Source organism: Aureobasidium namibiae (assembly GCF_000721765.1).
Source record: "Aureobasidium namibiae CBS 147.97 unplaced genomic scaffold scaffold_36, whole genome shotgun sequence".
Taxonomy (NCBI): domain Eukaryota; kingdom Fungi; phylum Ascomycota; class Dothideomycetes; order Dothideales; family Saccotheciaceae; genus Aureobasidium; species Aureobasidium namibiae.
The window spans coordinates 46865-58067 of NW_013581173.1; the positions used below are offsets into that span (position 1 = coordinate 46865).

At 44.8% G+C, this 11203-nt stretch overlaps 4 protein-coding genes across 4 annotated transcripts; 2 read left to right on the forward strand and 2 right to left on the reverse strand.

Moving 5' to 3' along the window:
* Positions 1 to 1740: 1740 nt before the first annotated feature.
* Positions 1741 to 3966, reverse strand: M436DRAFT_68409 (uncharacterized protein; the record flags this gene model as incomplete). Its single annotated transcript, XM_013566888.1, has 8 exons — positions 1741 to 1744; positions 2078 to 2105; positions 2170 to 2184; positions 2278 to 2403; positions 2480 to 2526; positions 2577 to 2590; positions 2773 to 3497; positions 3783 to 3966. The coding sequence occupies 8 exons, from the start codon at positions 3964 to 3966 to the stop codon at positions 1741 to 1743; spliced, it is 1143 nt and encodes a 380-aa protein (XP_013422342.1).
* A 772-nt stretch (positions 3967 to 4738) lies between these two features.
* M436DRAFT_68410 (HCO3 transporter family protein) lies at positions 4739 to 6842 on the forward strand (the record flags this gene model as incomplete). Its single annotated transcript, XM_013566889.1, has 8 exons — positions 4739 to 4968; positions 5020 to 5375; positions 5431 to 5606; positions 5663 to 5866; positions 5925 to 6308; positions 6359 to 6451; positions 6491 to 6542; positions 6598 to 6842. The coding sequence occupies 8 exons, from the start codon at positions 4739 to 4741 to the stop codon at positions 6840 to 6842; spliced, it is 1740 nt and encodes a 579-aa protein (XP_013422343.1).
* Positions 6843 to 7868: 1026 nt separating this feature from the next.
* M436DRAFT_59040 (uncharacterized protein) lies at positions 7869 to 8314 on the reverse strand (the record flags this gene model as incomplete). Its single annotated transcript, XM_013566872.1, has 2 exons — positions 7869 to 8070; positions 8118 to 8314. Coding segments are annotated over 2 exons (399 nt in total), but the record flags the coding sequence as incomplete, so codon positions are not given.
* Positions 8315 to 9066: 752 nt separating this feature from the next.
* On the forward strand, positions 9067 to 9969 carry M436DRAFT_68412 (uncharacterized protein; the record flags this gene model as incomplete). Its single annotated transcript, XM_013566890.1, has 2 exons — positions 9067 to 9787; positions 9902 to 9969. The coding sequence occupies 2 exons, from the start codon at positions 9067 to 9069 to the stop codon at positions 9967 to 9969; spliced, it is 789 nt and encodes a 262-aa protein (XP_013422344.1).
* Positions 9970 to 11203: the final 1234 nt, after the last annotated feature.

Below are 11203 nucleotides of genomic sequence, written 5' to 3' on the forward strand. Positions count from 1 at the left end.
GTAGTATAGGGATTTCCTAATTACGCTAGTAAAGACTTTTATAGAAAAGCTAAAAACTTACGTTTTTTATTTGCTATAAATAGCTTATATACTCTATAATACTATATATAGTAATAGTAATTAGAAAGTTGTTATAAGCTAAGTTAAGCGTAACGGGTTTTATAACAATTATTACCGGATAGGGAATCCTACTCTAAGGATTCCGCTAAGAACTAGGAACTCTATAAAGTATACTATAGGAGGTAGCTACCTTATATACCCTACTCTATACGATTCCTTAATCTCCCTACTCCCTCTAGATTATATAGATTAATAGAGCATATAGAGCAACATATATATATACTTATTAGCTAGTAAGTATATAGGTAGGTAGGAACTTAGTAAGAGGTCCTACGTTTAACTTAATTAGTTATTCTAATAGTCCCTCTAGTATATACTACTATATATTATACTACTTACTTTACTTACTTACTTAACACTCCCCTTTACGAGTCTAATCCCTTAACTAGTTATTCTCCCTAGAATAGTTAGCTATAATAAAAGTATATAAACGTAGAAAAGAAAAGACTTATAAGAAATGTATATAAAAGGACTATTATAGGGGTAGGTTAGGTATATAGTAAAAGGAGTAGCTATATAAAGTATAGTAGTATTTAATAGGCTATTTATAGTTAGGTAGTAAAACTAATAGGTAGGTTTAATAATAGGACGTAGCTTAAAGAGCTATAAAAATAAAAGTAGTATAGGCTATATAACTATTCTCTAGTAGAACCCTAGTTCTATCTCTTATATAACCCTATTAGAGTTACTTAAGTAGCTAGAGCACTTATAGCGTTCGTTATAGCCTTCTATAACTAGCCTATAGCTATTATAACTCTTATAATAATACTACGTAGGCTACCCTAGCCATTATAACGCTTACTTATAGGTAAGCGCTATAATAGTATTTCCTCTTTTAGGTTAAAACTCTTATAAAACGTTTATTAGGTCTAGGTTTATCTAGGTAGTAATAGTAGAAGTTTCTTACTAGCTTAGAAGCGTTTACTAGGTAACGAGTAGGCTTATTAGAGTGTTCTATATATCTAACCTACTTAACTCTATAGTATAGGTAAGGGTTCTTTTTTAACTAGTAGTCCTAGTAAGAGTTAATAATCTTCTTAACTTCTTATTAATCTATGCCTTTAACTTTAATAGGAAGTAGTAGTAGTTAATGTTATCTAGGTAGGAAGTCCTTAGTAGTAGGGCGTAATAGGTATAAATTAGATATAGGGTATATCTTTATAGTTATAGGGAGTTATAGCTTATAGGCGTAAGACCTAATTATCTATTTAGTTAAGTTTCTTCTAAGGTTATAGAGTCTATATATTCTTAGCGTTTAGCTAGACTTTCTTACTAGAGTAGTAGTAGTAAGTAGCTTTCCTTTTCTTATTTATTTATTTATTCTTTCTAGTAGGCTTAGATAGCGATTATCTTAGTATAGTAGAAATTATAGATCTTTTATATTTATTCTATAAATAGGGTAGCGTCTCTTATTATAGGGTAATCTCTAGGGCGGATTAGTTTAAAACCTATCCTAGGCTTAAAACCGTATAGTATAAAGAATAGTAAGACTTAGGTAGTCTTAGATACTTAACTATTTCCTATAAACTTAGTAGAGGCTAGCTAGTCTATCTAGTCGTTCTATAAGTAAGATACGTAGGCTTATAAGTATTATTTAAGAATAGCGTTTATTCTCTTAGTTTATCTATTAGACTTAGAGTACTAGGTAGTTAATAGTTATACTCTTATATTTAGGATTTAATAAAGGTGTTTCTAGAAGGTAGAGATAAATTAAGATCCTTAGTTAGAGATAATAGATTTAGGTAAGCTATAAAGTTTCTAGATATTATTATAGAATAGGCGGGCTAGTTCTTTAGCGTTATAAGTACTTTTATAGGGAATAACGTAGTAAAACTTAGTTAAATAGTAGACTACTAATAGTATAGCATTATAAGTATTACTATTAGGTAATTTAAGACGTAAACGCGACTAGGCTTCTAGTTTACATCTAACTCTCTACTATATACGCCTAACTTACTCTCTACCGTTAACTCTTAACGCTAACTCTAAATAGGACATTATATGCTCTACCTACTCTGCCTAGACTTATAGACTCTACCTTTCTCTTACCTATAGCGGCCATTGCTAGACTAACGAGATAACTAAGCTTGTCCTAAGTGCTCTTAACTACGGTACGTCTAAGCGTTATCCCTAGTGCAATTAGATGATCGAACTAACTAAAGGCTATAACCACATGAGTTGTGCTACTTGTAAGTGTGAATTTTGCTGGCTTTATCGCAGAGGTTAGGCCGAATGTCGTGCTACTTGCGAGGATTAGACGCCGCTCTTCGTCGTTCTGCTTGTCTGTATCCACTCATGCCAGTGCTGCGATAGGTATCATTAAGTCATGTTTGTCTCTTCGGTTCACAAAAAATCTCACCTTTATCATTCATTCTAAACTGTGTTGGCACTCTAGCAATATCTTCCCTGCCACCAGTAGAGTATCCACCACTTTTGTTCCACATCTCTAAACTGACCATCTCTCATGGACCTGATCGATCGTCAAGCGTGTTTCCATTTCCATATGATGAATTAGTGGTTTTACAGAAATTATCTAGTGTATGTTGGGCAGTCCGATTGCAGTTCGACCGTTGATTGCATACGGATCGATACGAGCCACACGAATTGAACAGGTATCTCGAAGCAAAACTGCGCTTTCCTGTCTCCTTTTACCTTCAAAGACAGCTCTAGACTGTATCTTCGAGTGACTAGAGGGCCGAAGCAGGACGGTACGGCGTCTTTTGGTTGAGGAATCGTTAGCCATACACTATTAGTCAATTCCCAAATTCTCCCATTGAGATTGCCCGGGCGGGCGACCCAACCTGTGAGGTTGAGATCTGTCGACTTCTCAGATGATGCATGGACTACCTCAACTGAGGAAGGGCACAATGTTAGCTGCTGTGATGAATTCGTCGCTTGTAGGGGGATCGTCGAAACGATGGTAGTTGACTTGAGTCGCCAGGTCATCTTAGCACACAGAAGCGGTAGCCCTTGAGCGCAGTGAGATAGTTTCCAGTAAATAGGGATGCGATGGAAGGCACACTGCTCGTCCGTGTGAAGCAATACTGGTTCAGGCTCTGTTAGATTGATTTCCAGTGTTTCTGCCTTCGAGAACAGCTTTCGAAGCGTCCGCGCGCATGTCATGGCATACACCTCCCGGTGATCATCGACAGCGATTGGTGGAGGTACTGAAGATGCCGACGGAAAGACCTGGATGGGCTGGGTTACTGTAGACACTAGAAGATCGTGCCGGTACACATGCGCCTTCAGCTCGTAGACAACTTCCAGCAACGCTCTTGTGCTCTCGTCTGAACAAGCGTGCGGCACGCCCGAGGCATGCATCGAAGGCGGAAGCCCATATCGATTGAATTGGAAGAAATCATGATGTGGATCCGAGGCTGTTGGTATAGTAAAGCAGAAGGGTGTCTGGTAGGACAAGCGTTTCTTAAAGCTTGCCACGTGACTCAAGTGATGTATATCCGTCAATTGCAAGAACTGTCGTAGACATCAGCGCATTCCGAAGTCTGAGAGATTTGTGGTGACGTACTGTATATTCCCGCGATCTTACACTTGCTAAAGTCATGGATGTTACGCCGTGCTCCAATGGCCCGCGACTTATTCTACTTAGCGCACGTCCTGAAAACATTAGAGCAGTGTCTCCAAAGGTCGAGAATGGCATTCACCTTGTAAAGTGATCTTGACGATATCGCATGGTTGCGTTGCTGGAACGTCCACACGAAGAATTCCCTGGACTCCGTGTTGGTGAAAAAACCTTGGTGTAACGTATTCAGTTGTGGGCATTGTATCTGGAGCATCTGGAAAGGTAAATGTGCTTGTGATATGAGAAGACGACATTTCCTTGGACATTGGGCTAGTGGCCGTAGCAGACTTGGATGTGCGTCCAATCTGCAAGAGGGGCGTGCTATCGCTGACTTGCTTCAAGACCTTTATACAAAAGAGGAGGGGATAGTACGCTTGGCCAGGGCCGGCAATGATAAGCGAGTGAGAACAGCAGATGTTCTGAGCACGGCGTGAGAACGAGGCCGCTATTCTCGTGACGCATGGGGGAGGTTTCCATCACAATGCTTACTTGTAAGCTTAGGCGTTCCTTATATGCTCTTGCGATATACTAGCATGGTAAATCAGGGTTGTATAATGGTCGTCAACAGCGTTTTCTGACTTCAGGCGCACACGACCTACATGTAGTGCACGAAGTTGTGTATCCTGCCCAGGAGAGATGGTTTGGAGTCACAGGCACACTCGATAAAAAGCCTAAGCGGTGATTTGCTAGCGAGGGGTGGTGACGTGCACAGACAAAAGAATATTCTGCTTGGGCAGACATCCATCCCTCGTTGCCCAGCCGTTTGACTTTGGGTACTTCTAAATTGCATAATTACCGCATCCCCAGAGTGAATCTTCAGCGGTTTCGCACCCACAACGCCTGACATCTAGGCTCGATACTGCTAGCGACTGACTCAGTTCCGTCATCGATGCTTGGCTGAGGAACATTCCACCGTCTGTGCCCCGGGGCCCGGACTCTGTCTTGCGTCCTTATATCAGACTAATGCCAGACTCGTCATCTTCCCTAACTTTCTCACTTCTGTTCTCAAACCCTTTACAACTCCTACAAGTTTTCGCCATGTCAACCAAGTCATCCCATTCCAAGAGTGCTGGAGAGTCAACTCAGCAGACTGCTCTAGAGGAATACGGATTCAAGGACGCTCACGGATGGAGGCGTTGGCGGCCGCTTCGTCCTGGTTGGGGCATGTATCACGATGTCAAGAGACGATTGCCATACTATTATAGCGACATTACAGATGCTTTTACGTATCGTACAGTTGCTAGTACCATACGGATGTATTTTGTCAAGTAAGTCATGGCCAAAACATGTCATTTTATCTTTTACTTATGCGTCAATAGTCTTCTGCCTGCTTTGGCGTACACACTCGACATGTATCGCCAGACAGGCCAATTCTACGGCGTCAACGAGGCTCTTTTTACATCCGCTTTGGCGGCATTAGTATTCAGTATTCTAGGCGCTCAACCTCTTACCATTGTCGGGATTACTGGCCTAATTGCCTTGTTCAACTACACCATCTACGACATCATCGTTCAATATGACGCATCCATATATCCTCAATTCATGTGCTGGACTGCTATATGGGCCGCGATCTTTCATTGGGTCGTAGCCTTCTGCAATCTCTGCGACTACATGCGATACGTCACCGATTTCTCTAGCGAGTCGTTTGGCATGTATGTCGGCATCATCTACATGAGTACGTTATCTTGTGCCTTGTCTTGATATCCCTTTCTGACCCAAGCATGTGATAGTCAAGGGAGTTGAAGAACTCGTCGCTGAGTTTAGCTCTCACGGTCTCAATGCAGGATACCTGAGTACTATTATCGCCATCTTGTACTTCGGTACCGTCTATGCGCTCGAGAAGCTGGGTGGCAGCACCCTCTGGACACCCACTGTTCGTGGGCTGCTCGCTGATTACGCCTATCCTGTGTGTTCTCCGCCGCTCTTTCCAATGTCAGTTTTGGTGCTAACTACTTCCATCAGCTCGGTACTGTCTTCTGGGTCGGCTTCTCGCACTTTCCCGGAAATTTGAAGCGGACGGACATCAGCTATCTGCCAATCACAAAGTCATTCCATCCAACAGCAGATCGATCATGGTTGATTTACTTCTGGCATCTCGATGTCAAGTGGGTTTTTGTAGCCGTGCCCTTTGGGTTCCTTCTCATGCTGCTATTCTACTATGATCATGTAAGTTCTGCCCGCTACTGCCATCGGAGGCGAGCGAGATTCTGACTCAATCACACAGAACATTAGCAGTATTAGCGCTCAGGCACGACAATTCCCACTAAAGAAGCCTGGCGGTTTCCACTGGGATTTCTTTCTGCTGGGTTGTACCACGTTCGTGGCTGGCATCCTTGGGCTCCCCTTGCCCAATGGACTGGTACCGCAAGCACCAGTACATACCGATTCATTAACAGTCTATGTGACCGATCTTCACGTCATTTCCACCGAAGAAGGTGAAGGAGCCGAGATCAGACGGCCTATTGTACGGGCAGAGTCAGTGGTTGAGCAGCGCATATCCCATCTCCTTATGGGTCTTTTGCTTGTCGGAACCATGACACGGCCTTTGCTCGTTGTGCTTCATACTATGCCCGCGGCCATCTTCGCAGGGGTCTTCTTCATCGTCGGAGTATGTACACAACAGTCCTGAAGGATCATTCTTGCTAACTTTCAGTACAGTGGGGATCCATCGAATCCAACACTATCGTTCAGAAGCTTATGTACCTCATGTCAGAGGAGCGCTTCGTGCCTAAGGACGAGCCACTTCGTAAGGTCAGCAAGAAAAAATTGCTGCTCTGGCTTGCCTTACAGGGTCTCGGCGTGGCTGCTACAGTGGCCATCTCTCAGACCATCGCTGCTATTGGTGAGTTGACGTACTGGTCATCAGCATGTGCGGCTCTAATGAACCCTTCTATTAGGTTTTCCCGTGATTATCATCGCTTTGATTCCGCTGCGTACTCATATCATCCCCAAGTGGTTTAACAAGCACGAACTCGAGACCTTGGACGATCTGACAGCTAACAATCCGTGTGTGCTTGCGAGTCTTGGAGGTCCTCCAGATCTGCCAGAGCATATCAACATGGAAGAGTATGGTGCGACAAAACGATATAGCGAGAAGCACCAGGGCGCAGTCAGACAGAGAGCTGGAAGCATACATCGTTGATTCTCATAATCTCGAATACGGGCTCTCTTAATTATCAACCAAGGTAGTCCTAAAGTATAATATCTGCAGAATGCACACAATGCCATCTGAATCTTGGTCTGATCACGACTTTGCTTCTCCAACCTGTTGAGAATCGCCGATCGACTTCGGTAATGCTTGTGATCTCGGGCCCATGTGGCGTTATGGCAGAGCAGGTGGTCAGAAAGTCGTCCAAATTGCCGACGAGCAATCCCATCTACTGTCTGCCCCACTAGCAGCATATCAAGAAGCTCCAGGGGATGCAGTACCTCGCGGAACGACGCAGACAGGCAGACCTCCTTCTGAGCCAGGACTCTGACCAACAAGTACCCGCGTCATCTGTGCTTCGGCAAATCTGCACGAACATCACGGGGAAGCCGGAGGGAGTAGTACGTTATATAGTCTTGGCTCTAATCATCCTGGATTTTTGCCTGGCAGCCAAAGCATGAGATTACGCTACAGCAATAATTATTCTAGATCGAAATCGCAACCGTATGTCCCAGGATCTGTTAGATATGTGTCTTGATCATGCAGTGCAAGGGCCATTGTGATGTGCGTAATAGGCTCCAAATGCGCTGCTGGTATCCCTGGTAAGAAACCAACATTCGGCTGCGGGATCTCTCGAGCGAGCTGGGAATCCTCGAGCCACCATGCGTCATGACAACTGGAGGCTTTCCATCTTGTGCCTTCCATGCTTCTACTGGACGGCGACGTACTTAGAAGCGGCGCGGTCATTCTTGGTGGTGGCCTTAATACAAATCCAGTCGGCAGTTCTGTAGAGGGGTAAGAAACATCACTTGGTTGCACTGGCTGAGGATACCAGGAGTCAGCATGTGGCCTGGTTCCACTGCACTGTGAGTGATCCTGCTGCTGAGGCACCATGCCAGGCGGGGAGGCGGACTGTTCCTGAGAGCTTGACTGCGGCCACTGATCGAGATCGCGCTGTGAACGCTCAGGACTTTCGATAATTGATGCTCCTCCGCGATCGAAACGCTGGTCGAAATCATCATCGTCCATGTCCGGTTCCAAGTCCTCATCCTGATCAGACTCAAGAAGGCCAAGACTTTCAAGGATGTCGTGAGTAAGCGGATTACCTTCGCGTTTGGCGAGCTGAGGACCTGGCCATGAGTTTGCAGCCAAAAGCATGAAGTACATGGTTTGAAGTCCAGCCACAAGCTTGAACTGCTGCATCTCTAGAGCCCGCACATAACTTGATCGGTTAGTTGGAGAGATTGAACGCAGATTACTACAGCTTACTGCTCAGGGAAAGTTTTGCGTTTCGACTTTCTGGCGTAGCCAAAAATGCATACAGCGTCTGAAGATTTGCATTTCGAGCAAGGGTATCCGCCTGAGCATTTTGCTTTCTTCGCTCGACAGCGATTGCAAGCTTTGCTGGCACGTTGCTTGGAGAGGTCTCCAAGACTTTCGTCTGTATGCGAGCTTTTTCGAGGCATGGCTACGGGAGGGAGCGTAGGTGTAGTTTCTGGGTCTTGGTGGTCTGCTTATTCTGCCCTGGCAGAAAGCATACATATATAAGCCCTGCCAAGTGTTTACATCCGTGTTGAGCTCGGAGGTACGCCAGGAATAATCATCTGTGCGTCACACAAAACTTGGGGTGAATGAATGATCTGGGGTTGTCCAATTTTCTTCCACGAGTCGAAATGGTTGGGTGGTCGACCGGCGTACTATCTCAGTCTAGATTACATTCTCCACATCAAGTCTTCGTGGCTTAGAGCAGAATCTGCTCGATGGCGGTTTGCATTTGCATGTTTCACGCCACTTGCGGTGCATCTCGAGACCATTGGCTCGATCAAGGGGGTTTTTCGCCGCCGTTACCCGCTATCTTGTTCTAGCAACAAGGGTCCGAAACTCAGATATCCTCCAGTCCATGCGTGGTTTTCCGGTGATTAAGCGACATGTGTAGGCGACCAATCGAAACATCAGGCGGGCGCGGACGCACGACAGAAAACTCTGATGTGCGGCCAAACCTGACATGGCTGTTGCGATAGCGCTTCGGTGCTGTCAGAGCTCGGTGAGACGATCGAGCATGGCCGGAATAGCCGTAGCAATAGTTGAGGCTTCATGGCGAATGCCATGCTTGATATAAGCTCTCGTTGCTCTGCAGTATCAGACTCGATCAGAAGTCTGGTCCAACGCTGAATCATCATTCGACACGACCCATCAAGCCCCTAGGGTTTTGTCCAATATGAATCACGACCTTAGCGCGTTACTTTATCCTGAGGAAGATCTAGCTATGGCTTGCATCTCGTACTGTAACGACCCCTTGCCATTGTGGAACCTTTCGACCGCGGATGACTGTCTCCGCGATGAGGCTCTTCCAACATTGCTTCCCCTCACGGGTATGATCGAAGCGTTCCCGGCAACCCTTGAGCCAACTCTCAGCTCAGTATCATCGCTATCGTCGGTTTCCACGCTCCCTGCATCGTCAGCCTCCACGAACCTATCAAAGGTGAACGAATCGACAGAAGCATCGACACTACACAACAAGTCAAAGTACAGCTTGAATTCTACAACCCTGGGGTCAGAACAGACCATCAAAACTCGACCCCGAGGCCGACCAAGAAAAGATTGGAGTAAAAAACAAGCAACACCACCTCCAACCGACCGTCTTACGAAGTATCGGGCAAAGAATCGGCGGGCATCAGCTCGGTGTCGGGAAAAGGAGAGAGCTCAAGCAGATGAACTGGAGAGGGCCTTCCAGGAGCAGCTGCAGCGCAATGCAGCATTAAAGCAAAGGGCTGCGGATCTGCGCGAAGAGTTGTTTGATTTGCAATTGCAAGCACTGCACCATACAGACTGCAAGTGTAGCGATGTGCAGAGTTACAACGAACGGCGCGCGCAGGACGTTGCAAATGCTTGGAATCTGGACTTCCGTCTGCCTACACCGCCACGAGTTACGAAACAAAGTATGTTCTGTTTTGAACCTCGATCTAGTAACCCAGGTACACTTTGAGGCTGTAGCTAGTCGGGTTATGTCAAGATGTCGCTACTTTCTAGAAGCTATATTTATTGTCACATAGCCCTCCTGACTTCTGCTACTCAATACTCCGCAATGCGCTTTAGTAACAGGCCACTTTTCAGTAGTTAAGTTCGCATTCCTGTCTTGCACACGGGTACCGGCAAAATGCTACAGGAGACTGGTAAACAATCTTTGTTAACTGTCTGATTAATGCTATAACTTGTGATTAAGTGCACTAGCTAATAGTCGTCGATAGTCTACCCATAATTGATTAATTGATTAATTGATTCAATTAATTAGGCTACTTAGTTCTACGGCAAACCTATAAGCCGTCTCCTATTAGTTCTTCCTTCTTTATCCTTATCTGTCCTTATTCCATTCTAGCTTCCCCTTACTCGATAGCTCTCGTCTACCATATAAACCTACCGGACTTATAAAGGAAGTAGAGAACCGCCTTTACCGCCGGGAGGTTCGCCTTCTACTTTTCCTTCGGTCTGTCGACTAGTTACCTAGTTCTTAGGTCTTCCTAGGGGTTCCACCCCCCGAGTATATAAGAGAGGTCCCTCTACTTATGCCCTACTACCTCAATGGCAATTTAGCGGTCTTCGCGTAGGAGGGGACATTCGTATATAACATACTTAATCGTTTCTCGCGTGGCTCTATAGTCGCACCCTACTAAGTCTACTAGCTTTATCTAGTATAGGTCACTCTTTAGTCGGGAGTGCCCTATACGGCATTAGGCTAGTATCGACGCTTCTTCTGCTAATAGTGCATTATATACTATCGTTATATAGGAACCTAGGAGAGCTCCGTCTAGCTTCTACGTATATAATCTAGAATGTAGCGTATCTTAAGGTCTTATACTCCTAGCCTACTTCTAGGTCTCGTCTAGCTTCTTTTAAAGTGTCTTCTTAGCTACCCTTAAGGCCATCTTTCTCGTAACTCCTATATAGCGTTACTAATATATCCTTAACTTTACTATGCCACGGTTACGCGCGTCCGGAGGCGTTAGGGTGTTAGTAGGTATAAGGAGATTAGTAGATATCTAGAGGTCTAAGGAGGTTAGGGGGTTAGTAGAACTCGAGGGTTACGTAGTAGTACCCTCTACCTCTCCTTATTCCTTATCTAGTGCCTTTTTTGCCTACTTATCTACCTACTTATTACCGTACCATCCCTTATAGGCTAGTACCTACCTATAATTCTACGAACAAATCGAGTCGATTCGTTTAAAAGTCCTATACAAATCTATACTAAGCAATTTTATATAAGAGTCGATTCGTTTAAGATTTTAATGTCCATTTGTTTGCCTATACTACTATTAATTTAAGTTAAGAAAATCAGGGTTTAGGGTTAGGGTTAGGGT